Raw genomic sequence first — 25979 nt, forward strand, 5'->3', positions numbered from 1 at the left:
CTGTTTGATGCTTAGGAACTGTCAGAGATGATACCAGCTGCATTTTAATTTGAGTTGTGACTTCTTATGCTCCTGTAGCAAGGGCTAAAATTCTGAAAACAAGTCAAAGAAGACTTAGAAGTTTGGATCAAGTTTCCAGCTGGAGTAAATGGTTGCAATTCTGTTGACTGCAGTTTAATGGCTTCTGTTGACTCCAACTGGGAATATGCTTCCGACAGTGCGTTAGAGAAACTTAATTGCAGAGCTGAAATTGCGCAGAGTGGGGAGAATATTGCCATTGCAAATTTTTCTTGTGCCCTCGCAGCAAAGAAGGCCAACTGCATCCTGGGCTGCGTTAGGCAGAGCATTGCCAGCAGGTGGAGGGAGGTGATCCTTCCCCTCTCCTCAGCCCTGGTGAGGCCACATCTGGAGAGCTGGGTCCAGTACTGGGCTCCCCAGTATGAGAGAGGTGTGGATGAACAGGAGACAGTCCAGTGTAGATGATTAAGAGACTGGAGAATCTGACATACAGAGAGAAGCTGAGAAAGCTGGGGTTGCTCATCCTGGAGAAGAGACGGCTCAGGGAGATCTTATTAACGTATATAAGTACCCGATGGGAGGGTGTAAAGAAGACTGAGCCAGACTCTTGTCAATGGTAGCCAGTGAAAGGATGAGAGGCAATGGAGGCAAATTGAAATACAATAAATTTCATTTAAATATAAGAAAAAACCTATTTTACTGTGAGGGTGTTTGAACACTGGAGCTGGTTGCCCAGAAAGGTTGTGGAGCCTCCACCCTTGGAGATACTCAAAACCCGACTGAATACAGCCCTGAGCAGCCTGCTCTACCTGACCCTGCTTTGAGTAGGAGGCCGGACTAGACAACCCCCAGAAGTGCTTTCCAACCTTGTCCATTCTATGATTCTTTGAATAGCTAATATTAAAAAGATTATTACTTCCTTTTTGATTTAGAAATAAAGCTAGTAAAGTTTTTCTGAATAACTTTTTTTTAAACAGACAGTAAAAGTGGTTATTTTTTATTCGTGGTGAAACATAATGCAAAAATGGAAGATTGTCACCTCCTGGTAACATCAATATTACCTGGAAAGCAACTTGAAGAATCAAATCTACTGCAGTATTTATTTGCCCTGGGCCGTTTATTTGCTAAATTCTTAACTATTTCTTTTTATTGTTGAAACAACAACTGAAATCTATTGAAAAAGATTCATCTGAAATGAAATTCTCATGTTTTTTACAATTGAAGTTTTACTTTTTCACTAATTATCTAGGACACTGTTACTTAACCAAAGCCTCAATACATGTTTTATTCATACTACTGGCTTCTCTTAAAAATGTAATTAACCTTATTTATATGCTGTTAACTAGAGCCTTTAAAATATTTATTGATGGTTTGTTGCATCACCCCACTACCAAAACAACTGACATTATTCATTGAGTTTTCAAAGTCTGATGCATTTACTGTACGTGCTGTGGGAAAGACTCTGAAAAAGGGAAGGATGGTGCCCAGTCGTCTTGCATCAAGAAACAGGTGCCATGCAAATTGGTGTAATAAGCCCTTCTGAAATAGATTTGGAGTGACTTCAGGCCTAAGTTCAGAATATATCTCTGAGGGACCCAGTCCTGCAGTAACTTAACACACGAGTAGTAACTTTACTCTCTCCTGCTTGGCTAAAGTCTGTGCAGCGAAGTCGGGTGAATTTGGTCGGGCTCGGTCCCCAGTTCGAGATCACACTTACGGTGTGCTTGAGCTTCCTGTCTTTGCCAGTGGTTCTTTCCTTGCCATGAGCTCTCCTGGTGGCCTCTGCATGGTGCGTAGCTGCAGAGTTAGGGCTGAAGCTTAGCACAGGTCCCCCTGCAGGTGCTAATCCTTGAGCGTTCCTCACCCGGCGCATGTGTCGCACTGAAGGTGCTCTGGAGCACGTAGCCCGTGATGATATTTCTTTACTCTTAAAAATTCCTGAGGCAAAATAACTGACTAGCCATTAGGCCGGGTAGTTACTCAGACACCCCATGTTGTGCATGCCTCGTCTTTTTAATATATTGTATAATGCATTCATTTATTTTTTTTCTCTTCACCTCCCCGCAATGTCGCTCTCTCTTGACACACCTCTGCTTGCTGTTTTTGTTACTGTGCTTGACTCCCCCCTCCCCGGCCCATTGCCATCATGTGCTCGCTGCCTGCTAATTAAGACTCAGCCAGCTGTCAGATCACTGAAGCGACCGCTCGAGGCAACCTTTGACCTGGTACTTGGACCTTTCACCTTCTCGCTTTGCACGTAACCATCGTAGCTGCATGAACGCCTTCCTCGCTTGTTCTGTTGTGCTAACACCTGGGGAGACTGCCCATCCCGGATAGAAATGTTAGTGGCCGTTCAGACACACCGGGCTGTGCCCCGCACATTATCCATTAACTGTCTGAGCTCTCCTTCACGAAGCCCAGATGAGTTGTGGAGGACGCGATAAACTTGGGGGCCTTCATCAGGGGAGGCCACTCCGTGTTTTGGGGTGTTTTTTCCTGACAGCAGCAGCTTTGGAATTGTGCAGTGTGTTGCTTCGGTGAGGATTTAACTCGTTAGGTGTTCAACGTGCTAGATGTGCCAGGGGAACTGGGTGGCATAGGATGGATCCTGCTCCTGCCACTGAAGCCTGAGCAGCTTTTCATAATATGCCAAACAGCGTGGCCTTGCCTGGCAGCGTCATGCTCGTACTGCCCTTCAGAAGGATGTTGTGCACATAAGCACAGCCCAAATCTAGGACCTCGCTAATCCTGGCTGCCCCTGATGTTGAAGAGAAGCACTGGGAGAGGGTTAAGCAGCAAATGCAGTGATTAGCTCTGGGAACTGAAGCAGTTGCAAGGTAGGACTTTGATCCCAAGGTCTGTAAGCTGGGAGGCTGTAGCCTCTGTGGTCAGCTCTGTCTCTGTTTCCTCCACCAGGCCCACAGTGGGACGGAGATCAGCAAAGGGACCTCCTCTGGGATGCCTTTTGCTTCAGCCACAGGCACAGGACCCGCTCTGCAGGCTTTTGTCTGCAAGCTGTGTTCGTATAAGCGGCCTTTGATTACGTCCTAAGTCCCATGTACATTTACCTGCCTTCACGATGGTCTTAGTAATGCAAAAGCCATCCTCCCAGCCTGCCATCAGTCCTGACTCTGTAGCAGACAATTCCTTCCTGCTCACCCCAAACAGATGAGGGATCAGAGGAACAGATGCTAATAAAACAGCTCATGCCCTCCAGCTGTAGGGGGAAAGGGAAGAGTGACGCATAGGAGCTCCGAAACCTTCGAGCCAATGTTGCTCCCCATTCCCCAAAACGGGAGGGAAAGGCTGATCGGCTCCCATGCCCCTCTGTCCAGCCAGCTTTTTTGTAAGAGCAAGACCTTCCCGGCCTTTCTCGGTGCATGTGGCCGTTTCTCAGCTGCTGTCTGAGCAGGCCCCTTCCAGCTCCCAGCCTGCTGGGGCCGGTGCAGTGAATCGTCCCCCAGCCACTGGGGAGGGGAGCGTTTATGCCGGTCAGGGAGCCCTCCAGAATGACATTGTTCAAATGTTCATTTAACCTCTCTTTGGGGCAAATTTGAAAGAAAAGAGGTTATGTGGGGTTTGGCCAGAGGCAAAAACCTCATCAGCAGCTCGGCAAGACTCTTTTTTTTTTGTTGTATTTTTTTCCCAAGCAAGCAGCAGGCTCCCCTATCAGAGCTTTAGACAGCAGCGTTAGGAAATCTTGTTAGGGGCCAGCTTCCGCCAGCAGACGTGGGATTACGTTGTAAATGACATACCAGCCTCTCTCTGGTGCTCGTTGCTGGCACGAGCGCAGCCGCAAAGCCAGCTTAGCCGGTGACCTGTGCAGTGCCTCGCCGCCCTTTCCGAGAGCCACCTCTCTTAAGGGACTCAGACTAGTTGAGAAAGGGAAAGCCTTTTAACTTCCCTCCCCTTCTGACCTCTGCCAAAGAGCAAAACCTGGTCACACGTAGGGTTCTAGCCTGAAAGGTTAAAGTTATTTTTAATAGCCTTCCTGCTCTGGAAATCTGAGTATTTGCAGCCACGTTTTTGGACTGTATTGCTTCCTTGTCCCGTTGCTTACCAGGGAACGGGTGCTACCTCAGCCCTCTCTAAAATGACTCGGTATTTCTTGTGACTTGGACTGAAGTAGCAAGTCAGATACGGACCCAACCCCCCTTCGTTAGGTGCTGCGTAAGCACAGAGTGAAAGTGTGATCTGCTCCCAGGAGATAGTAATCTAAATGGAATTCTGAGGAGCAATTAAACTGTTTGCTGCAAGATTTAATCCAGTTCCTGTCTTGCAAAAAATAACAAGAGGGGGGTTAACCAGCACATGGGAAATTTTGACTTAGGCATGCATTGCATTTTTATCTGTCATTCATGGTGAAAGATTTCTTTCCATGCCAGGCAGAGAAATGGCACCAGTCTCTTTGTTCAGATGCTCATATTCTAGCAGGAATGTGGCTTTCCCAGCCCCAAAATGAGAGGCTGCCTGATATTTTTGGAATGGAAATTGTTCACTGGGATCAGTGTGGACTATTGCATGGATACTGAACAGCAAAAAAATTACCCTTTCACCAAGGCAACTGGTCTGTTTACATTGCATAGCTTGTGTACACATGCACCTACACAAACACATGGACAAAAAGGAAAGTTAGAAAAAGTTACTGTCCAACAGTGCTACATCTGTGACGATCAAAGCTTGTCCATAGGGAAATCATAAGCAGCAGGATGAGGTAAACTGACCAAGTAAACTCTTTGCTGCAAGGATTTAGTCTGGTCCGTGTCCTGCAGCAGGAAGGTGCTGGCTGCAGAATTCAGCAAGGTTGAAATGTGATGAGGAGTCTCCTGTTGCCTTTTATAGGTCCTGCGGGACGTACTCAGGGTATTCTTTTTAAACCAGGACATGGTGCGAGAGAGAAGTGTTGCAGGAGCAACAGCCCTACAAGCTGTTATAATTTCTGCAGGTCCAGAAACTGTTACACAAATGCTGTCCCATTTCAAATGAGACCTATGACATTGTTTGCTCCAGCGTGCCTGCCAGATTCCTTTGTAGGCAGCTGTATTGGCTCAACATCATCTCGTGATATTTTAGACACCTGTCCAAGGCCTTTGTCGATAGATCATCCAGTGAGTAGGCTCCTGATTTGGGGCCCTTACCTCAATGCAAGGGCTGAAGCAGTAGCGAATCCAGACTTTTCTGTCTCTTGGACCCTCCTGCACCTTGCAATTTGGCAAGAATTTGTCTTTGCCTCCAGTCTGTGTTACTTTGTGCTGTGCTTCGTTCCCCAAGGGCTGCCACCTTTCATTTGGGAGCCCAGAGCAAATCCTAAGCCTGTGCCCAAGTGCTCGGGCTCCGGGGGAATATGGGCGCTGTGTTGCTGACCTGGGGAATCTGCCGTACGGCCTGGCAAATTGCAGAGCCATCACTTGCCCTCCCCAGGACAATTGCAGTGCTGTGCAACCCAAAAATTAGATACAGTGGTTGGTAGCGAGAGGAGCACATCTGCAGAGCATGCTCCCATATGGATGCTCGCCCAACTGCTGGGGTGGGAGCAGATGACCCAGAAGGCCAGGTCAGACCAGAAGCTGTCCAAGAGGGGTACCTGACTCCTATGCTCACAGCGCTAAGGCTACAGAGCAGGCCTTCAAGCTAAACACCAGCTGTTTCAGTGTGCTGCTTTCTTTTGAAGACTGTGGCAATATTCTTTGGGCTTCTCCACCGTCAGCTGCCGTTCAGCCGTTTCCCAAGGATGCTGTTCAGGGGACAGTAACAAGACTGCCATAGCTCCCGCTTCTCCCTCGCTCCCAAGGGGCTGGAACAGGGCAAGAGAAAAGGTGATGTTAGAGGGATTGTGGGGTAGACAGGCCCTTGTGCCTTGACATCCCTATGGCCTGTGGGTGTTTGTGTGCTCCCTCTGACTGCCGCATTGGGCTCAGAAATTGTCCCACATGTAAAGCGCCAGGACATCGCAGCCTCCAAGCCTTCAGCTGTTCTCCTGCTTTTGGCACTGCAGTTATGGGATAATGGGTTTTTAGGGGTGGTGACAGCCTTTGGCTAACAGGCAAGGAGTCAAAAGTCCGTTACATGCCTGGTGTATTTGCTTTGCTCTTAGTAATTTTTTTTCTGAGGCAGATTTTGAAAGTGAAAAAAAATATTTTGCAGTCAGGCACAGTAAGGAGAATGAATTTAAGTGGCAAGTTCTTCAGCTATTGTAAATCTATAAAGCACCTCTGAAGTAAGTGGATCTACTCCAGTCTTCGCGAGCTGCAAGTCTGTTCTGTGCCTGGAAGAACATTCCTGTGGTCATCATTAGTAGACAAGGTATAGATACAGTTGGGTTTAACATAGGCATCAGCGAGGGCTCCCCAAGAAATAAAAACACATAGCTCTCTACCTAAAAGACCTCATCTTAAAATATGGATCTTAAGCAAAAGATTTTGGTGTCTGTTTCTCAGAAAGCTAGCCGCTGTTTGACTGCTGTCTCCGATGCTAGCCAGAAGAAATCTAGAAAGGTATTGTTAAGGCCTAAGTCTGGTATTGGACGTCTGCTAGCATCAGCAGAGGACGCGTGCATGTCAGGGCAGTTTTGCAAATGCGATTTCTTCTTCTAATTTTCTTTTTGAATATTAAAACCACCTAAAAGCCACCGTATGAACAGAGATCGGATGGAGTAATGTTTTGCCTGGAAGTATCCTCCTTAACATTTCTCAGATGAGCAGTCTCCTATAGCAAATTAAATTTAAGCGTAACCTGTTTCTAGATGGTGACAACTGTTGTAAGCTTTCGGTTATGCTCTGTTGTGTGTTTCTCTTCACGACGTTTTAAAATCTCTTTCCATATATTCTTTCTTAAAATGACTGTGTGTTTGTAGCCTTAACCCTTCACTAGCCAAGCTTCCTTTGTTACCCACCCTTCGCTATCATTCATTCAAAAAGAATAGGATAACCCTATTTTTCAGCCATTGCTTTGCTACATGATATGGAACACAACTAGGCAAAAATGACCTGATTCTGCATGACTTCCATGTGCGTAAATCTCACTGACGTCAATGGGAGTGTTACGTGCAAAAGGACCGCAGGGCGTAATTAGAAAGGACCCTTTTCTATCACAATGTGGAAAAAATGTGGTTTCTGCTTGGGTACAATGAAAAGCTGTAAATCGTTAGAAACATTCTTGTCTCCTAAGAACCTGACATACTGCTTTGTTGTTGAGACATGCTTTATGAACGATGAGTAACTCACTGAGAAAAGTTCCTGAGTTGGGTTAATGCTTTTTACCAAGTCTGATCATGAAACAGGTTTGACTGGCTAGAAGAAGCACTGTGGTGTGATGGAACAAAATGAGAGGATTTGCTGGCTAGCAAGGCCCACCCAAATCTTGTTCGAACACCAGATATGGCAATGGCTTTTTCCACTGCTAATAATGAGCAAACAGTATTTTGCTGTTGGAGGCCTTCTTCTAGTGCTGCACTACTAGAAACCGGGAGCAAGTCCAAATCTACTGTTCTTGAGCTGTGCAGCTGTTGCAAGCAGTGGAGAGTCTGGCCTATTCTTGACTATGTCGCTCAGCCTCTCTAATAACAAGTAGAAACGCATTTTACTATGAATGTAACATTATGCGTGTAATTGGCAACAGCTACTACTTTACCACCCAGATGCATAGGTCACCTGCATACAAATGTGCACGCTTCCACACAAGCGCACAAACACGTAGGCAGGTACTGAAACAAGCAGAGGCAAGCATCCCTTGTTTTTCCATGGCATTTGTTGCTTACGCTAGTCGTCTTGTTAAATAATTTTCTGCTATGTTCCTCTTAGCTGGCATTTTTTTTAAATGCTTGTTGACTACAACTGCTTTTTGTGGTATCCTGCCCAGAAGATTTTCTCCCCTTCCTCCCTCTCCTTGTTTTCCTGTGTGCCCAAGTCAGTCCTACTGAAAAGCTCCCTTAGTGTTCCTCCTCATTCTAGACTCTGACCCCTTCTCCTGATGCATATACTAACTGCTTACCTAGTGAGGTTGTGTTTCCACCTACCACTTCTTCTGTGATTTAGCTGCTCTTCTCTTTCCTGCCTTGCTAAGTTGACCCGGTTGCAGGTGATGTACATCTAAGACCCCTATTATTTATTGCATGCTTTATCTACATTTGGGTTCCTTTTTTTTAATTCCACTTGTCTTTAATGATTCCCTTATCCACAGGCCCTGCCGCCTGGTGCACTTCAACCTTTACCAAAGAGGCCAGCACTTGAAAAAAACAATGGTGCCACCACAGTCTTTAACCCAAGCGTTTTCCACTACCAACAGGCTCTAGCCAACATGCAGTTGCAACAGCCTACATTTATCCCTACAGGTAAGCGTGTCCTTGCTTTTCTCATCACATCATTGTTTTCTTTTTATGACCTAGAGATTGAGCTAATGAACAGTTGTGTAGGAGTGCTTAGCAGAAGATTATTAGTGTGTGTAGTTTCATTTTAAAAATCCATGGAAAGTTAATGTTTGTTGTTTGATGTTTTTCCTTCACCTACTACAATCCAGAGCTTTTGACTTGTAAGGATCCCTTCTTAGCCTTTTTTATTTTGTTTTTTTAAACAGTCAAACTAAGAAAAATGTCTGCATGTCTCTGGAATTCATACTTCCTGTTTCTTCTCCTTATGGTTCAACTGGTTAATTCCAAATTAATTCTTTGACTCTTGTGTAGCACTGTCATGGACTCATGTTAAAATGTTTGGTGGCTCTCAATGCAAAACAGCCTGCCCACTTTTAGACTGCAGGTATCTTTCTAACCTTCTCTCTGTGACCTACATACTCTAGTAGCCATGATGTTTATAGAGGGCATGGGTCATCTTTAGTAAATATGAATTACATAAAGACATGCATTTCCCTCTCGCCTGTCTTTTGACTGGTACAATAGCCTAAGCTTTTTAAAAGCAATTTAACTCCCCAGCTTTTATTGTACCTTTAAGGTCTCAGAGTAAAATTGAAAGATGCAGTTCAGTAATTAATATAGAAATCAAAACATTGACCTAGCAGATGTGACTGCTGAGTAGCCAATTAACCTGTATTCACTGCAGCCAAATAAAAAACAAAAGCTGCTTAGAGTAGTAAGCATTACAAATGGCTCAGTTAAGAACATTTCAGCACTGGTAGCTCATTTTTAGTATCATTGTTTTCGTTGCAGAGCATCATATGAAAATGAATGCCTGCCTTTTGTAATGTTCAGTGCTGCATTCATTTGCCAAATAATATTTACAAAAATAAACAATGTAATTCTCCAAACTGGCCCCTCGAGGTAAACACACAGCAGACTCGTGCCTCAGTCTTGCCCTTCCTTGGAGCGAGGGGAGACTTTTAAGAAAGAGCCTGATACTGAGACCAAACTGTGTCTTGGGGTGAGTGTGGGTCCAGAGAGCTGAGACTTAAGCGCTGTACTCATTTGGCCCGTATGTCATGAACGTATTTGGAAATGCTAAGGATTCAGCAGTTGCCAGGGTGCGTTCTTCTAGGGAAGTGGTGTCGTGTATGCAGAGATGGAGGACTCCTGCCTCAGGCTTTACAAAGCGCTCTAAGAGGGGATAGGCTGAGCTGGCCTTACAGTAACTCGTTGAGATGCCAGCAAAATATTTCTTCCCATGGGATGACTTTTTCTTTTTTATCTGATTCCCTGATATCAGGAAGAGTTGAGGACTTCTAGAACGCCAAGTTGCTAAGCTGACAATACGCTCCAGTTCCTTGAGGTCACAGTCTCCAAACTTGACAGTAAAGATGCATATTTCTGATGCAAGCACCATAAACTAATTTTTACCCAGAGCTCACAATCCTATCTCCTGATCCCATTAACGACAGTGGAATTTTGCACGGGCCTGATGCAGAACAGGTCTGTTTGCTGGCACCTGCTCTCGTCTGAGGACATCAACTCTGGTCGGAGCAAACTGTCAGTCAGAGAACTGACCTACAGACGAATCTACCTTATGCTTCCAGATCTTCTCTTCCTCTGGCGTCAGACCTCAAATTTGGTCTCGGCCTTTGAAGTTCCCTTGAAAGCTAAGGAGAGACGTGGCAGGTAGCAGATCGCGTCATAGGGAGAGAGAGAGAGTTCCTGCTTTTCTTAGTTTCTCCTGCTCAATAGTCAAGAGATCGGTGTCATGGTTTACCACTGGGGGAAAGTCAATTTACACAGCATCATCACTAGAACTGTTTCAAGTCCAGAAAAAACTGCTTCTTTCAGCTTAAACTAGAGACTTTGAATCACAGCACCTGCTTGCAGGAGTAAATTGTTTTTGGAAAGTCTGTTTTAACATGAGTGAGCTGTTCCTCCAAAGATAACTTGATGTCTGCTGACATGATCAGAAAGAAATTAGCACATCTGGTACCAAAAAAAAAAAACCCCAAAATACTGTTCTGTAGGCTAGATCACATCTTTTAATACTGGGGTTGGAGAAGAAATAAATTCTCTACCCAAGAATTCAAGAATTAATTTGGTTTGCAACGGTCTCTTAAAACTGAGTTTAAACTGTTTATGTATCAATATGCAGAATCTGTTTTGCATGTGCTTAAATACTGAATGCTGCAAAGAGAATACCTGCTTTTTAGTTAAAGTGATTTCTAACACTGAAGCTTCACTAATGAAATATCCCTTTTGTTCATCTTTCCACGCTTCAATGCATGGTGTGCAGGGTCAGTTCTGTGCATGACACCCACTGCAAGCGTTGGTAGGTTTTTCTACACAAACTTCTCAACTTTTCCTAATCTGAAAGAGACAGCAAGTTAGTATGCATCAGTGAGAACTTGGGTGGCTGAGTGGTGTGACTGTCTATTCGCTGTCTTCTTTGAGGCTTAAATGGTTGTATCCCTTTTAATTTCTGTGCAGTGCAGTGTTTCATGTGACTAATAAGAGAATCCAAGGTGAAACATTCCCACCCCTCTTCAGTTCTGCTGCAGAGACAAAAATTTGTCACTTGAATATCTTTACAACCTATTTAAGTCATCCAACCAAAGGAACTAGCCATGGAAGGGTCCTGTTGGTTTATCTTTTACATTGGGCATCAGGTGTGCTAGAGTTTGGATTTTTCGTTGTCCTTCTGAGGATATTTTAAGAGAGTGGTTTCATAAAGGCTCTGAGAAGTAATGCATCTAGGGTCAGCCCCTTTGCCAGAATTAGGGTTCTGTTTGTACAGCAGGAGAAGCAGAGCTTAAACTGGACCAGTTCTGATTTGTCTCTTGAGGTGTCAGTGAGGTGCTGCCTGTGCAGGTGTAAGGAACTGTAAGGAGATGACAGTGTTTGTGCACCTGGGATCCAGCGAGGCAGAAGGACTGAGGACAAGCTCTTGGCTGCTGCGGGAAGCCGATAGGCTCAAGCTCAGAATCTGGTTCTTACAGGGAACCAGTGCAGCTCTCTGACCCTCCCTTCCGTCCTCTCTGGAGCTGCTGGGCACAGCAGCGTGGGTGAACGCTGAGCTTTCGTCCTCCAACTGAGACTGTGCAAGGCTGCAAGCATCCCAGTACACGCCTGCTCCAGCTGGAGCGAGGACGATGGGAGCAGTGGCCCCGGGAAGGGTGCAGGGCTTCCACAGAGCAGTTTGGGAGCAACCTGAAAGTTCGTAGCTTTGGCAGAAAGGGCTAAGCACTCTGCCGTCAAACTTCCCAGTCCCTGCAGACTGATTTTCCCACCCGAGAGTGATCCACTACAGCAGTAACTATGCAGTGTTACCCTGCTGTTGAACACCGTGATCGTTCCTGCAGACTCCAGCTCTGAGCATGACCGGGCAGCCAGGTCTGGTGGACTCTGCTGCTTCGGGAGGGTCCCACGGCTGTGCTGAGACTGGCCCGAGCGGGAACGTGTGCAGACAGACTGTGGCCGTGAACTTCTCTCCTCTGGGCCTTGCGCTGTTTTCTCTGGGATGTGCCGGGTGACTCTGGCGTAAGGGGGCCTGCAGCTGCCCCCATGGAGGGCCAGGTGCGGCTGCTGGGGTTCCCAGCCGGTTTCCGCTCTGTCCCTTGGAGAAGGACCCTAAGGACCGTCTGCCACCCCACTCCCAGCTCCTCCTGGCCAGGAGAAACTGGTGGCTGCAAGTGGAGGAGCGATCCAGGGCAGCGCGCCTCCCTGAGACCTCCCAGTGCTGAGGACAGCTGTCCGTGGTCCCCAGCGTAGTTTGGATAAAGAGCCAACGCGGAGAACAAATCCCAAATCCCGGCTCTGGAGAGGAGCTGGCTGTACCTGAAGAAAAGGCCCGTGGGCGACCAGAAGCCCCCAGTGCAGGTGGTAGCGTGAGGACAAGAGGGGACCCAGTTTGCACTAAGGGGAGCTGAGGCCCCCAAGCAATCTCCTCTCGTAGGAGACCACAAGAAGCCCTCTGGGAGGCAGCCGGAGCGGGGCTGGGGGACGCCGGCCTGCCCGCCTGTCCGCGCCGCAGCGCTTCCCCTCCGGCCGCGAATCGATTCGTTTATGGTGTGTGTGGGGGCGGGGGGGGGGGGGAATTTTGCCGAATCCTCTAGAATCCTAGTGGAAGAGGAAGCACAGCGAACGGGGACGGAGAGCGCTCGGGCTGCCGGCCGCGCGTTCGCGGCCCCACCGAGTCTGTGCTGCCCTGAGGAGAAGCCCCTGGTAGGAAAGGGCGAGAAAATCCCCGTTAAAGGGGCGCCGCGGCTGCCCGCCGCGTCGCCCAGCGAGGTCGTAGCAGTGAAACGGGCCGGGCCAGCGGCGCCTCGCGGCATGGTTTGCCCCAAAAGCGCATCGTGTACCTGTTAATTCCCGACGGGGCCGGGCGGGGAGGGGCCGGGGACGAGCTTTCCGAGGCGGGTGGGACGATGCGCTTGCCAAAACGTCCCCACCCAAAGGACCGTGCGCTGGCTGCGTCTAACTCCCCACGGGTGCGAGCTGACGTGGGCTTTTGCTAGCACGCCCGCCCTCTTCCCCTTTGGAAATCTGGCCCGCGGAGTCTAATACATCATTGTTCTGCTTATAAATGTACTAAGTGTTGAGAATGTTTTGGTTTTTTCCTTAATTATAATTGTAATTGGCTTCTCCCCTTCTCTCTTGTTTATTTTTTTTCCCAACGCTGTCTTGCTTTGCACTGTGATTGCATGCCGCGCCCCGATGTATCCTTCATGACGATGTCACATGGCTTGTTGCTGCGATACCTGCCACGCCCCCAAAATCCACCACATGTTGCCATGGTTACATAAACGCTCCACCCTCCCGTATGTCGCTTCCATGGTTCCCTTCCGAAAAGTGCCCATGATGCACGGTGCTACGCCCACCACTGTGTCTGCAGCAACAACTCCTGCCACCAGCGTCCCCTTCGCTGCAACAGCTACCGCCAATCAGGTTTGGCCCTTTCAATGGCTTTCTTTCACGTGTTGAGATCTCGAGAGGCCGGGCGCGACGGCGGCGGCGGCCCCCGCGCGCCCCCCTGCCCCGCCGGCCGCCCCCGGGGGAGCGGTGAGGGGGCCCCGGCGGGCTCGGCCGCGCGGTCCCTCCGGCCAGCCCGGCGGGAGCGTAGGGATGGGCGATCCGCAGGGACGGCCGGAGGCGCGGGTGTTTTCTGGGCGGCATATCCGGCTTCTCCAAAACGGCCCCAATCCTGGAGGAAAAAAAAAAAAAAAAAAAAGGCAAAAACAAGCTGTAAAACGCCAAAACGCCCCAAAGATGCTGTCGCGCAACAGCCCGCAGCACTTCTGCTTTCAGTCTCGAGCAGAAATACCACCCTGAGCATCCTTCCTCGTGGTATTTTGGCATGGCCTGTCCTGGCTGGAAAGTGGAAGTGAAAACACAAAGCAACTTCCCCCCCTCCCCTCTCCCCCCAACAAGATTGGAGTCCAAAAACCAAAAAAAAAAAAAAAAAAAGAGGAGGGGGGGCAAGGGTGAGACCGCGAAGATTCGAGCTTATTGATACCAGAAACATCACTCATCCCTACAGAAATTACTCTGGATGTGCAGTACGTGCTGTTGTAGCACTGCCTTAAGTGTAAAGGATTTCATGCATGTTTGCCTAGCCATAATTCTCTCCAAAACTCTCCTCTGAAGATACTGAGTTGTGATGGCTGCTTCCGCACCAGTCCTGAACTGTATATGCACAATCTGTCCTGGTGATGCTTCCTGATAATTTGATGTGCCACAACTTTTTTCCGATTAGAGAAATTTCAAGCAGAAGGACTTTTCCTTTCCCTGATACTATTTTTGCATTTTTATGTAGTTCTTCGTCATGCTCTCAAATTCAGAGCGACTGCAAAGAAAACTGGGTATCACTTCATTGTGTAGGACACTGTTAGCAGTGCTGAATGTCAGTAATTTCTCAGGCTGTAGGATGTTCTAGCCCAAGGTCGTAAGGCTTTCAGTAGAAGTTTTGCCTGCGTAAGTCCTAGGCAGTGCTTTACTGCTTGCAGTAGGTATCGCTATTCTCTCTCCGTGCTTTGTCGTTATTTTCAGGTAGAGAAGGTCCTACTGGTACTTGTATTGGTCATGAGAAGAAAGCAGAAATTGCTGTGCAGTGTTACTCTATGGCTAACAAGTCCTGGCAAAGCTATGCTCCTTACTCTTCAGCCAGCTAGTTTCAGGGCATTTCTCTGTCTTATTTACTGTCTATGGAGTAAAACTCCCAGTACAATCGCCACGTACTCCACGAGGCATTAGTAGTGATGCAACTACATTGTACTTAACGTGTGGCAAAATAGAGGCATCTTGGGAACGGATCCTGTTTTCTTAAGACACTGATGTACTTGCGAACCTGAAACTGAAGACGGAATGAGCTCAAGACAATGTTTTAATGTGTTGTGTTCTCTGTTTTTTTTTTTTTTTTTTGCTGTAGATATCCCAGTTATCAGTAGATGAACTGAGTAGCAGCATGTTTGTTTCACAGATGTAGAAGTTCCCGATAGAACAGTAAGTTCCTTTTCAGTATTACTCTTTACAGTCAATCACTTTACGCAAGGGCACTGCATCCTCTGAAGGTGCTCGTTCGGGCAGAGGGGCTGAACCCGCAGCCTCTGGGGCTCTGCTCCCTGCCAAGTCAACCGCAGTGCAGCAGCAGCAGCAGAGGTATGGACCAACCCTAGGGCTTATAGCAGGCAACATTACCTTGCGCCTAAAATACCTGTTTTGGTGCCCTGGCTCTGGGCACCTCCCAGCTGCCTTACCACGCCTCAGGGATTTGTGCTATTGATGGTAGAGACTGTTCTCGTAGCAAGAGTCAGGTGGAAAGATGTAACTCCTATAGGAACTTCCGTGAGTGGCATATTTCCTTTCCTGGGGTAAACAGGACTGGGTCATCATTGGCCGCTGCACCTCAGCAGGGCTGGCTTGGTTTGAGCCTGCTGTTTAGCTGCAGCAGGGGGCTGGCTCATAGCGGTTTTCCGCAGAGGTCCGTGTATGCCGTTAGGAGCAGGATGAATGCTGCAGGCAACCTATCCTTCACCCCACTTGCAGATCCTGGGCTTCCGTAGGTTGCTGGTCTTCTCCAAGTGGGAGTAATGGAGGAGCTTGTCCTTTTCTTTGATTTACACAGTATAATTTTACAGCCTGAGCAGCATTGTCATGTTTCCATTGCTTTTGTTTGTAAATGTTAGATGCTGTTCACGAGAGAAAACCTCTTGGGAGTTTCAGTATTTTTACCCCTAAGAGACTAAAGAACAGTTCGGCTCACTCAGCAAGAGGCCACCAGATTTTCCCAGTGCAGGCCGTTTAGTATACACAGATATGCATCCGAAAGCTCCCTGAGGTCATGGATTATGGGCACGTACTTAAATGCTGGAAATAAATTTGGTGGGCAGTTCTCCATGTCTTCAGCAATAGACAGAAGTTGCTCATTTTGGTGGTGCCCCTTATCTCTGCTGGCCTAAATAAACTTTCCTCTATACATATGGCCTGCCAACTGTGGCCGTGTATCCCTGTTGGTTCAGGGCTGAACGCCGAGCTATCCCTGTTAGTAAAAAGGTTCTGCATTATACTGCATACTACTCTCCTAAATAACAGGCGTGACACCTGACATGTTAAACTGTTTCCATACCACATGCAAGCCAGTCTGTTCCCCCCGAGAAGGGATCGTTTGCATTGAAAAAACCTCATTCTTGAACTCTTTGAGATTGGTTTCCAGATTTATTTCAGGAAACTTCTTATTTTCTTAATTCTTTTCACTTTTACGCGTGTCAGTAGTTAACAGTGATTTTAGACAAGGCGAGGAAATTCCATGGAACTATATTTCTTCTGCAAGCAGGGAGCACAGCCCAGTGTGTCCAAACGAAGCATCAGCAGTGCTGTGAAGGAATGAAAAACCCTTGCTTGAAACAAGTAGGGTCAACATTTTGAATTTGATGGGATTTCTTGGGGCTCAGGCTACTGGGCATGGAGAGTGTCTGTGTAGGACACTGAGCCTGTTCTTTGCAAAGGAACACTAACCGTGTGCGTGACCCACCGCTGTGCTAGAAGCACTCGTCTGCTCAGCACCTCACAGCTGCAGGACATAAACTGCCTTCATAGACTGGTAGAAAAGTGCATTTTCCTCCAGCTTCCCCGGCACTCAGACCTGTTGGTGACCGTTTTCATGCAGGAGCCTTTGAGTTTTGATCCCAGTCCTGGGATGTTACCCCTCAGTGTATAAACTAAAGGCCAGGAAATCTCTCAAGCATGCATCATTTCATGCTACCACCTGCATATGTGAAATTGTGCATATGCTGAGGTGTTTTGCCAGAGAAGGACCCTGGTGGGCATTTTGCAGTGCTGGGGAGGGCAAATTCCCAAAGCAGCCATGAGTGGAAGTTTGGTCATGAAAGCACTTGTGGTGCTGTCAGATGTTTTTTTTTCCCCATGGTAGGCAAGGTGCTGGCTAGCCTAGCTCTTCAGGCAACCAGACCGTTGTCACCTTTAAAGGAGGATTTTCAAAAGTAATGCCAAGAGAGATGATTCGCTCCCAGAAGGGAGTCACCTGAGCACAAGGTTTCTGTGTCTGTATCTTGTCTGTGGGGCTGATTTGCCTTTGGCTCTTGGCTCCTTAGGATAGTATTTTAAAGTGAATATCTGGCTCTCATCGAGGGAAACAGGAGCTAGCAGTGGTTAGGGATTCCTTCTTCCCTCTCATTAGTCACTCTCCACCTGCTGTCTTGTCTCCAAAATGAGACCATTAGTCACCCACCTCCCAATTTCACAATTTATTTCATCAGTGTGTGTGAAACGCACTGAAAATGCAAAGCCCTAAGTGCAGATTAAAGAGAATGCCGAGTGTGTTATTAGCAATTTCACCCTAAGTCAGAAAAATAAGGGGAATAAAATGCTGGCTGTCTGCAATAAAGGAAACCTGTCGGGCAATGCAGTGAAGACGTAGATGTATCTTATTAGAATGACTTTTATTTAAAAAAAAAAAAGATTTCCTCCAGTTTCTTACTCTTTCTTTGTTGTTTTTTCTTTCCCCTCCAGCAGACCATGTTGAAATTCTGAACAGTAAAATTATGGAGCACCAGGACTTCTTGGTGGGAAGCTGCGCATGGCCTTTCTGTATATACCCCCTCTTCCCTCTATCGTTCTCCACCACCTCTACAGTAAGCCTGTTGCAGCCTACATGTTAACCAAAAACTGATCAATGGGAATGTCAAAAAACAAAAAAAAAAAAAAAGCACTATAGAAACAATTAACAAACCGCGTTCTGTTATATGAGATATACAAGTAGAAAATTATAATAGACTTTTATAACACATTTACTTTAACACACTTAATCATTTTATGACTACCATCCTGATAAGTGCATCTGCACAGCGGACTGTTGGTTTACTGTATACTATCGATGGATAAATGTTTGTCTTGTTTTTAAAGTGTTATCTTACTGTTTTGTTTACATCATAGTCTATTGATTTGTTTTAAAGTGTACATCATTATCAAGTATACTCAATACCATTTTTTCATTATTGTTATGTCTTAAGTTTTCATATACTGTAGGTTTTATGGGATTTTGTTTGTTTTTTACTAAAAATGTTATTGTGGGAAACAGGAATTATGTGCTTGAAAAACACGACACAAGAATGTTCTGCCCTTTTCTAGATTTTGCTGTTAATGTCAGCTACAGTTGCTTGTGTTAAATGCTCCTTTATCATGTAAAATTTGCCTTCAGATAGAGTCTCCAAAATTTAGTACAAATGACAGGAAAGGACAGTTGTCATTTTAGTCCAGTTCAGGGTACTCTTTTAAATACAGTGAGCTGATTCTGGAAACACAGAAAACAAAAACACAACCTGCACTCAGTGAAAAGTAAGGTGACAGGAAGGATTTGCTCAGATTGTGGAAAGCGTCAAGGAGTTTCTGCAGTTCTGTTGTACAGTGAAGTGCATTCTCAGCTGCAAATGGCGCACAATCTTTCTTGCTATTCTCATGGTGCAGTCAAAAAAAATAGACGGATAAGTGAGACAGCTTCATTTGGGCAAAGATGCATTTGCTTTGGAGAGGAACAAGCACCAACTGTTAGCTACAAAACATACAGCTGGAGTAGACCCATAACCATGACTCTGCCCAAGCTGGGTGATAGTGTGCAGGTAGGTTTATCTCCATTGAGCACGCTGCAGCATTTCAGCCTGAAACCTTACGTGGCTCATCTTGACATTTCATCAGTGTGCACCAATTATTTACTCACCATTCTCCTTATGTTGGTGACGTTTCCCAAGATCTCTGGCCCTTTAAAGCAAGCATACCAGTAACAAGCAAACACGAAAAATCTAAACTTAAGCTTTCCACCATACATGGATATTCTTTTTAATGGAGTTCCTGTAAGTCAGTGGATGTGTTTTGGCATCTTCTACTTGATCAAGAGCAATGTTTGTCACACAACAAGGGCTAGTTCTCAACACCTCCTTTTCACGCGCATGAATGAAACTATTTCCAGCCCGTGCACCCTAGACAGCAGAGCCTGTCATTACGCTGCGTTGCTGAACAGCCTGGCTACACAATGAATTTGATTTGAGGACGCACCAAATTCATCCCTATCAAAGCTTTATAATATCATTAGCCATTATGGAAGAGATGGATTTGCTCCTGTAAATCTGTGAACTCCAGAGAACTATAAACTGCTCGGAGAAAGAGAATCATTGTTAAAACCAAACAAGAAGCAAGTTGCTAGTGTCCGGAGGGTCTGCACTCTGAGCTCACCGTGGTCCTGTGGGGTGCCAGATTTTGACAACCAGATCATGTTTTCTTTTCAAAGTTCCTAGGCTTTGGCTAGAGGATTTCCTTGCCCCCTCTCCTCCAATGTGAGTACAGATACATTGGTAGATACGTATTTATGTGGGCCACAAGTGATAGAGGCGCACGCAAGGCACAACTGGTGTGCCCCAGACCAGGCTGTGACCATCTGCTGTGGAGATTTCTTCATAAGCAAGAACCTTGGAAGAGTCCAATTCAGAAAAGCCTTGGGCCAGTAGAAATCTTTCCATTCATTTCAGCAGGCTTTGAACCAAACTATGAGAGAGGGAAGATTACCCCCACAGCACTCATTTATGAACCTCACGTTTTGACGGTCGCTCGTGTCCATAGATGTTTCCCAGCCATCAGCGTTGAGAAGCAGACAGTGTTGCCTGAAATCAGTGACTCTCATTTATATTGGCTACTGCATACCTGTTCTTTTAACCGCTGAGTTTCTGTTTCCCAAAACCATAACATTGTTAGTGGAAAAAGTGGATTTGAGTACTTCCTGTTTGAAATTATTTGTGTATCAAAATGGGTTTTGCACAACCTGTGCCAGTGCCTCAACAAAGAACAGAGCTGATCTTCTTAAGCCAGAAAGGATGCATTCAAGCTTGTATGGCTTTATGAGTTAAAGGAGGTTGGAACTTTTTCAGTGCTAAATGGATTTTTGTATATCTTGACACTTTGATGTAACCTCCTATTTTATTTATCTACTTAAACATCTGGCATAGATGTGCATAGAATGTAAACCTAGAATACAGCTGTTTTCATGTCACATTTAAAGCACTGAAAAAAAAAGCGTTTAAGGATTATTTTTTATTAAAGAGGTCCAATGAGGGATGTTCAGGGTAGTTATATTAGGTGCCACAACAGTTTTTATATTGCTGGCAAATTTAGAGTTAATTTGTAAATGAGTTTAAGGAAAGAAAAGCTTGAAGCACTAAACTTCACCAAATTCAAAACAATCTCGGCAAAAATGCCATTTTGAGGTAGCACTATTTAAACTAGTTGTGCAATGACTTGCTCTAATTTTCTTTGTTCAAAAAAGAAAAAAAAACAGTCGCCAGACTATAAATTTCCTAAATAGACTATTACAAAGTCACCGAGCTAGTTAGTGACTCTAAACAAATGTCATAAAAGCATGAATATCATCCTTTATTTGACAAGAGATGTATGTAAGTTTGTTTGAATCAATATAATTTTAGTGACATTTTTATAAGCTTCCCACTTTCCATGAACCTATATTTTTTATTTATCCAAAGTTATTTCTCTTTGTCCATTTCTCTCAGCCTTATGCAAACAATATGCAAGAAATGCTGAAACTTGGATAAAACGGGTCATGCAGAGGGAAAATGAAAGCTGAGATTGATCATTTTCACAAAAAAAGGTTGTTAGTAGTTTCAGTAAAAAAAGATACTGCTACTAAACTGTAACATAAGCAGACAATAAAAGAGGGATTTAAAATAAAATGGATTCATAAAACTATTAAGATTATTTTTGTTAAATACAGTGTTTTTAGTAATTTGGAACCTGATTTCACAATCAACCATGTTTTTTAGTTGGAGATTTCTAGCTGATGATTTTTGACTTTGTATTTTTGCATCGTGATGTTCTAGAGATCATTACCTCCCCGGCCAGCCCCCGCCGGCCCCGTTCCTGAACACTCTGACGCACTTTCCTCTCTGCCGTAAGCGTCGTCTCGCACTGCCCTCGGGGTGTTCACGAGCGGCGGCGGCGGCGCCGGCGGGCTGGCCGTGCGCTCGGCGCTCCCGCCGCGGCCGGCCGAGCGCCCCGGATGGCCGCGCGGGGCTCCTCCCGGCGGGCAGCCAGCCCCGGCTCGCAGCTCAAGTCCCGCGAGAGCGGCCGGAGCTGCGCGAACCGTAAGCACCGCCACGGAGATGGGTATGTGTCTCTCGCAGGTGCGCCTGGGCCGATCAGGAGACGCGTGTGTCTGATGAGATGTGTTCTCCACCTTCCAGACTCCTTGCTAATGCCGTAGAGTAGCTCTAGGACGCGCTAGTACACAGAGCCCTTGAGAAACTGGAGTCCTCATTTTTTCTTTATCCCTTGTACATTTCACATACATGAAAATTGCAAAAGGTGAAATTTATGAGGAAAATCTAATTTCCCATTCCTGTTGAATGGATTTAGTTTGATATTGACCTGATTTTACCATGTGCCTGTTGAAGGCCTTAGAGTATATACTGTATGTTAAAGACTGTAATAACTTTAAAAAAAAAAATAGTTGATAGCCTAATCCAAATGTAAATATAGCTACAACACATTGTTACTAGGCTACAACGCATTAGTTCATGTCATGTATCTTCATTTCTTTACCATTAGTTTTTAAGGTCTTCATATTGCTTTTTTGATATCTTTAGTAACTAATGAATTTAATTTTGAAGGAGAGTTAGAGAAAGTTTAAAATTTTTAATACATGTACTCAACCCATTTAGTTATATTCTAAACCAACACTGAAGCATGGTAAGGTATAGAATACAGTCCATAACTAGTTTGTATAGTTTACAGTTTAAGAACAAAATTAACTTTGTATGTAACTCCTACAATGATAGATTCATTGTTAACTAATTATATTAAGTTGTTGTTGCTATGGCAACAAAACTACAACATGGCTACCTTTGTATACATTATTTGTGAAATTTTCACATGTAAATTAAAAGTGATGTGTAACAGTATGAGCTTGTTAAAGGTACAGTTCGATACTGTCAGATAAAGATATGATTGAATATTTTTAAAATCCCAAAGTCCCATGTGAACGCTGAATTTGTGTCTTTACGTCACTTTTTCAGTCAAGAAGTTTACAACACATGGATTTAGAGTCAGGTTTTATAGCTTGTAGAAATTGTTGTGTGGCAAGGGTTATTCCACAGTATTTTAACTTTGAAAGCACGACAGCCTGCATTTACAACATAGTGACTGGTCTTTCTTTCATTTCATGTCCATTCGCATTGTGGGAATTCAGAATTAATCCGTTTCAGTACTGTAGCTCTGCCTGCAATTTTTTTTTTTTCCTGAAATTGAACACTCACATGATTACGTTACGATCAGGGCTAAATAATTAAACATATAACTATTTTAATACTAATTTATATTAGCAAAAACTGTACATAAGAAAAAATATTGTGGAATGACCCCTTAACAGTGTTGAAGATACAAATATGCTGCAGTTAAACTGATTCAGTTAGTGTACGAATGTGTGAGACACACCTTTTTTGCACTTATGTACATAGTCCACGAAAGAAATCCTTGGAACTTATTTTGAATATAAAAAGTCTGTAATAATACAGGAAAAGTTTGTAAAAGAGATAGGTATTACTAAGGCTTTGAAAAGGAGGAGTTTTTTGCTATAAAACTTATCTGAAAGCATGATGTTGCTTTGCTGTTGTAAAAGCTTTGTAGTTTGCCATAGCTTATTATACAGCAGACTGATAACAGGTCAGCTCCAACCTGCAGCACAGAGAAATGGGAAACAGTGCTTAATTAATTAGTAAGGTCACTAGCAAAGATTTGAATTACTTTTTTTTTTTTTTTAATCAACCTACATTTCTAAACTCACCCTAGGTCATGTTTTTTGATAAGTTATGTTCTCTGTGAATCCTATTAGGACCGAGATGTCACTGGCACTATATTCACATTTTTCCTAACACCTAATCCTATTGCTAGCTGGAAGTGTTTATCTGTTATAGATGATTGTCATTGCAGCAAGGCATTTTAAATCTCCAAGGGGAACTGAGCTGTTGCCACTTGCTCTGGCTTTTTTTTTTTTTCTTTTCTCCCACCCATTCGAGGCAGACTCACAAAATTGAAGTGACCGGTGAGCAATAGAAGGACGGGAGTTGTTTCAGACTGTCTCGGGGTAGTTATGTCCTGCTGTACGACAGCCTGGACGCCCCTTTGAAAGAGCGGGAGGTTTTGCCCACGCGGCGGTGCTGGGTTGTGCTGCCTGCTCAGGTGGAGCTGTGGGTTGGATTTGGGGGCACGGCAATGAAGGCTGATCATGGCTAAATTGGGGCTCGTGCTTGGGGTTAACAGAGGCAGGAGAGCAAGGGGCAGGCCTGCCTTTTCTTGCCTGGAGGCAACTCTGCTGCTGCTCCTCTTCCTCCTCCAAGAGTGAGCTGGTTCCCCAGCTGGCTTCAGAGGATGAGGAGGATGCTCCTAGCTTGTTTGCTGGAAGGAAAGATGGAAAAGCCCACGACATGTCCAGTACTACAGTCTCTTTCACAGCCTCCTCAAATTTCCTACAGTTCCAGCTGTGGCCTGAGCATTTCTAGCTGTTCTGGAGCAGTCGGCGTGTGGAAGCGGTGTGGGTGCACTTGGGAGAGCAGTGGCTGATCTCAGAGCAGGGGACTGGGGTGTTAGGTCCCTGCCCTCTCTGCTCTCTGCCTGAGAGGTGTGCACAGCCGGGCTGGTGATTTCCCACCACTCCGGGCTTTCTTCCTATTGACTGTCATCAAAAGAGAGTGCAGCTGTGCAGGCCCAGCCTGCAGCACAGCTGGCGGCAGCTAGAGTCCCATAAGGACAGTGCTCCTCCAGCTTCTTCTGAAGAAAGCAAGGCTACTGGCTGGCTGATGGTTGTGGCTCTGTTTTCTCTCTCACTGGAGTCAATCATGGTTTAACAGTGAGAACTGATGTTTCTGGAAGGACCCAGCTGCATGTCCCCTGTGCAGCCCAACCTCCGCTGATTCTTGGGGGCTGGTGGGCCGCACGGAGGTGGTGCAAGGGCACCCCTCGCGTAGCATGAAACAACCCATGGCTGAGCGTTAGCAACGCCGAGCAAGGCCCTGCGCCCTCTCTGCACTGGCAGATGCTCTCTTGCACAGGGCTGACAGTTCTCGTTTGCTGCGAGCTCGTTGCTTTCCCAGATGATGTGTTGACCGTAACAGAGAAAAGAGAGTAGTGACGTAAAATGTCCTTCCTCTGCAGCAGGCTGCTGGTTCCCAGCAGTGCGAGGGCCTGGGGCTCTCTTGATTCTCTTTTCCCTCTCGTTGTCGGTTGTACTGCCAGGGCTGTGCATTGCTGTGTGGATTTTGGAGAAGCTGAAGGGCCTATGTTGACCCATTTATCATTGACTGGAACGAGTATTCTTTGAAACACCCAAGCCAGCAGATTTGCTTCAAGAAAGGTGGCTGGTTTTGCCACAAGGCTGGTCCCAAACCCTCCAGGCGTTGAGCTGAACCCCCCAGAGCAGTACTGGGGGGTGGTGGTGCCTGTTGGCGCTATCTCCCCTTCCTGCCCATTCCAGGGACAGGGGCTGTTGTGCCACCGCAGAGCGCGAGGTCCCCTCCTCGGCCGCTGCTGCTGGTGTCCCAGTGACCCCCGACTCTGCAGCGCCAGCGCACGCCCCCACCCAGCAGGGACTTCCCCGCGGGGTGAGCAGTGGGGCTGCAGAATCAGCTGTAGCGTCAGGTGGTCCCCGGGAGCTCACCGGGGCTGCTTGGATCCACCTAAAGGACGATTCATCCTTTGGTCGTTAAAGCAGAGGAAAACAAATAAAATGTTGCCTCTTTCTTGGGCATTAGAATGATATTTGACATTAAGTGATTAGCTAGTTCTAGCCACCATGCTGTTAAAGCTTCCCTTTGCTGCAATCAGATTTTATAATCAAGCTCGTTCTCATCTGTAGGATTAGGAGAGAAAAATATTTTGCACTATGTGAAATGAATCGTGGCTGGTAAAACTTCTTTTCATTGGGATATGAGTACGATCATGACACTGCTGCTAAAATCTTTGCTAGTGATCTTTACTGTCATCCTCTATCATCAAAAATAACTCTATATGCCTCTCAAATGAAATATTTAAACATGCAAAAATAACACAACTATTAAATAAAATGAAGTTATTTTTCCAAACACACAACAGAGAGAATTACCTGACACCGAATTACAAGGTTCCAGTTCTTTATTACTGTACACAGATGCTATTTGATAGTGGTGGAAGCCAAATGATTTTGTTGCCATGGCTTTTGTATCCTAGCAGATGAGGGGATGATAAGACCATTCTTAGATTGGATTATGGGATTGTTTTTTTTCTTTCCAATTAGCTTTGTTTTAATTATATTTTCATTTTAAATCATGAAAATGAAACAGAACTCCCCACGCTCATCATTATTTCACCTGACAACAGATAACTATTCTTTTTTTATAAATAGAGAATTGTATTTTAGGCAATCACTAAAATGAAAAAAGAATGTTCTCCTAAATTGTCAATTATTAATTTAAATATATAAAAACATTAATACTGTACTGTGTAAAGTAGATATTGATGCACATTCTTCTTTTCATAGACATTTCTGGTAAAACAACGTAAAGGAAACATTAGATATCAATTTAATGATATAGTTTAGGATATATACAAAAGATTACAGTTAGCCCTGTGGAATTGTACAAAATTAAAATATCATCAGATCCAGACAGGTATAGGCTAATGCAATATTTCAGGTCCATAACATGATAGTTCATTCCCTCAACTGCTACCAACAGGGTGTACGCTTTGAATTTATTTTTCTTTTTGCCACGTTATATTGCTGTAGTGCTTGTACGTGCTTTAGAAATGTGCATAATGCTACTCATTTTAGTATGTTACTTCTATATTGTTATTGTTTATTTTTTGATCTTTTAATAAAGTGTATAAAATTCTTGGTTATGTTTTTTATGGATCCATATCTACACATTAATAGGAGTTTACTTTAAAAACTTTTCAAGTTCCAGTTTATTAGTCCCAATCTTTAAAGGTTCTGATGTAAAAATAATAACTAATGAATTTGATTCAATGTTATATCTAAAGTGTAGAACAACAGAATAAATTT

General features: G+C 45.2%; 1 protein-coding gene across 30 annotated transcripts in view; it reads left to right on the top strand.

Moving 5' to 3' along the window:
- The window catches only part of MBNL3 (muscleblind like splicing regulator 3), a 106739-nt gene extending 80925 nt beyond the window's left edge, over positions 1 to 25814 (top strand). For 11 of the 30 annotated variants that reach the window (XM_068957657.1, XM_068957682.1, XM_068957658.1 and 8 more), the window contains 5 exons: positions 8197 to 8347; positions 10671 to 10706; positions 13227 to 13321; positions 14802 to 14875; positions 17402 to 25814. In XM_068957657.1, coding sequence (XP_068813758.1) covers positions 8197 to 8347; positions 10671 to 10706; positions 13227 to 13321; positions 14802 to 14858 — 339 coding nt within the window. In that variant the 3' untranslated portion in view covers positions 14859 to 14875; positions 17402 to 25814. The remainder of the gene's footprint in view (positions 1 to 8196; positions 8348 to 10670; positions 10707 to 13226; positions 13322 to 14801; positions 14876 to 17401) is intronic. The other 19 variants (XM_068957671.1, XM_068957667.1, XM_068957665.1 and 16 more) reach the window with 5 other exon arrangements.
- Positions 25815 to 25979: the final 165 nt, after the last annotated feature.

This window comes from Struthio camelus, chromosome 11, assembly GCF_040807025.1.
Source record: "Struthio camelus isolate bStrCam1 chromosome 11, bStrCam1.hap1, whole genome shotgun sequence".
NCBI classification, from domain to species: Eukaryota; Metazoa; Chordata; class Aves; order Struthioniformes; family Struthionidae; genus Struthio; species Struthio camelus.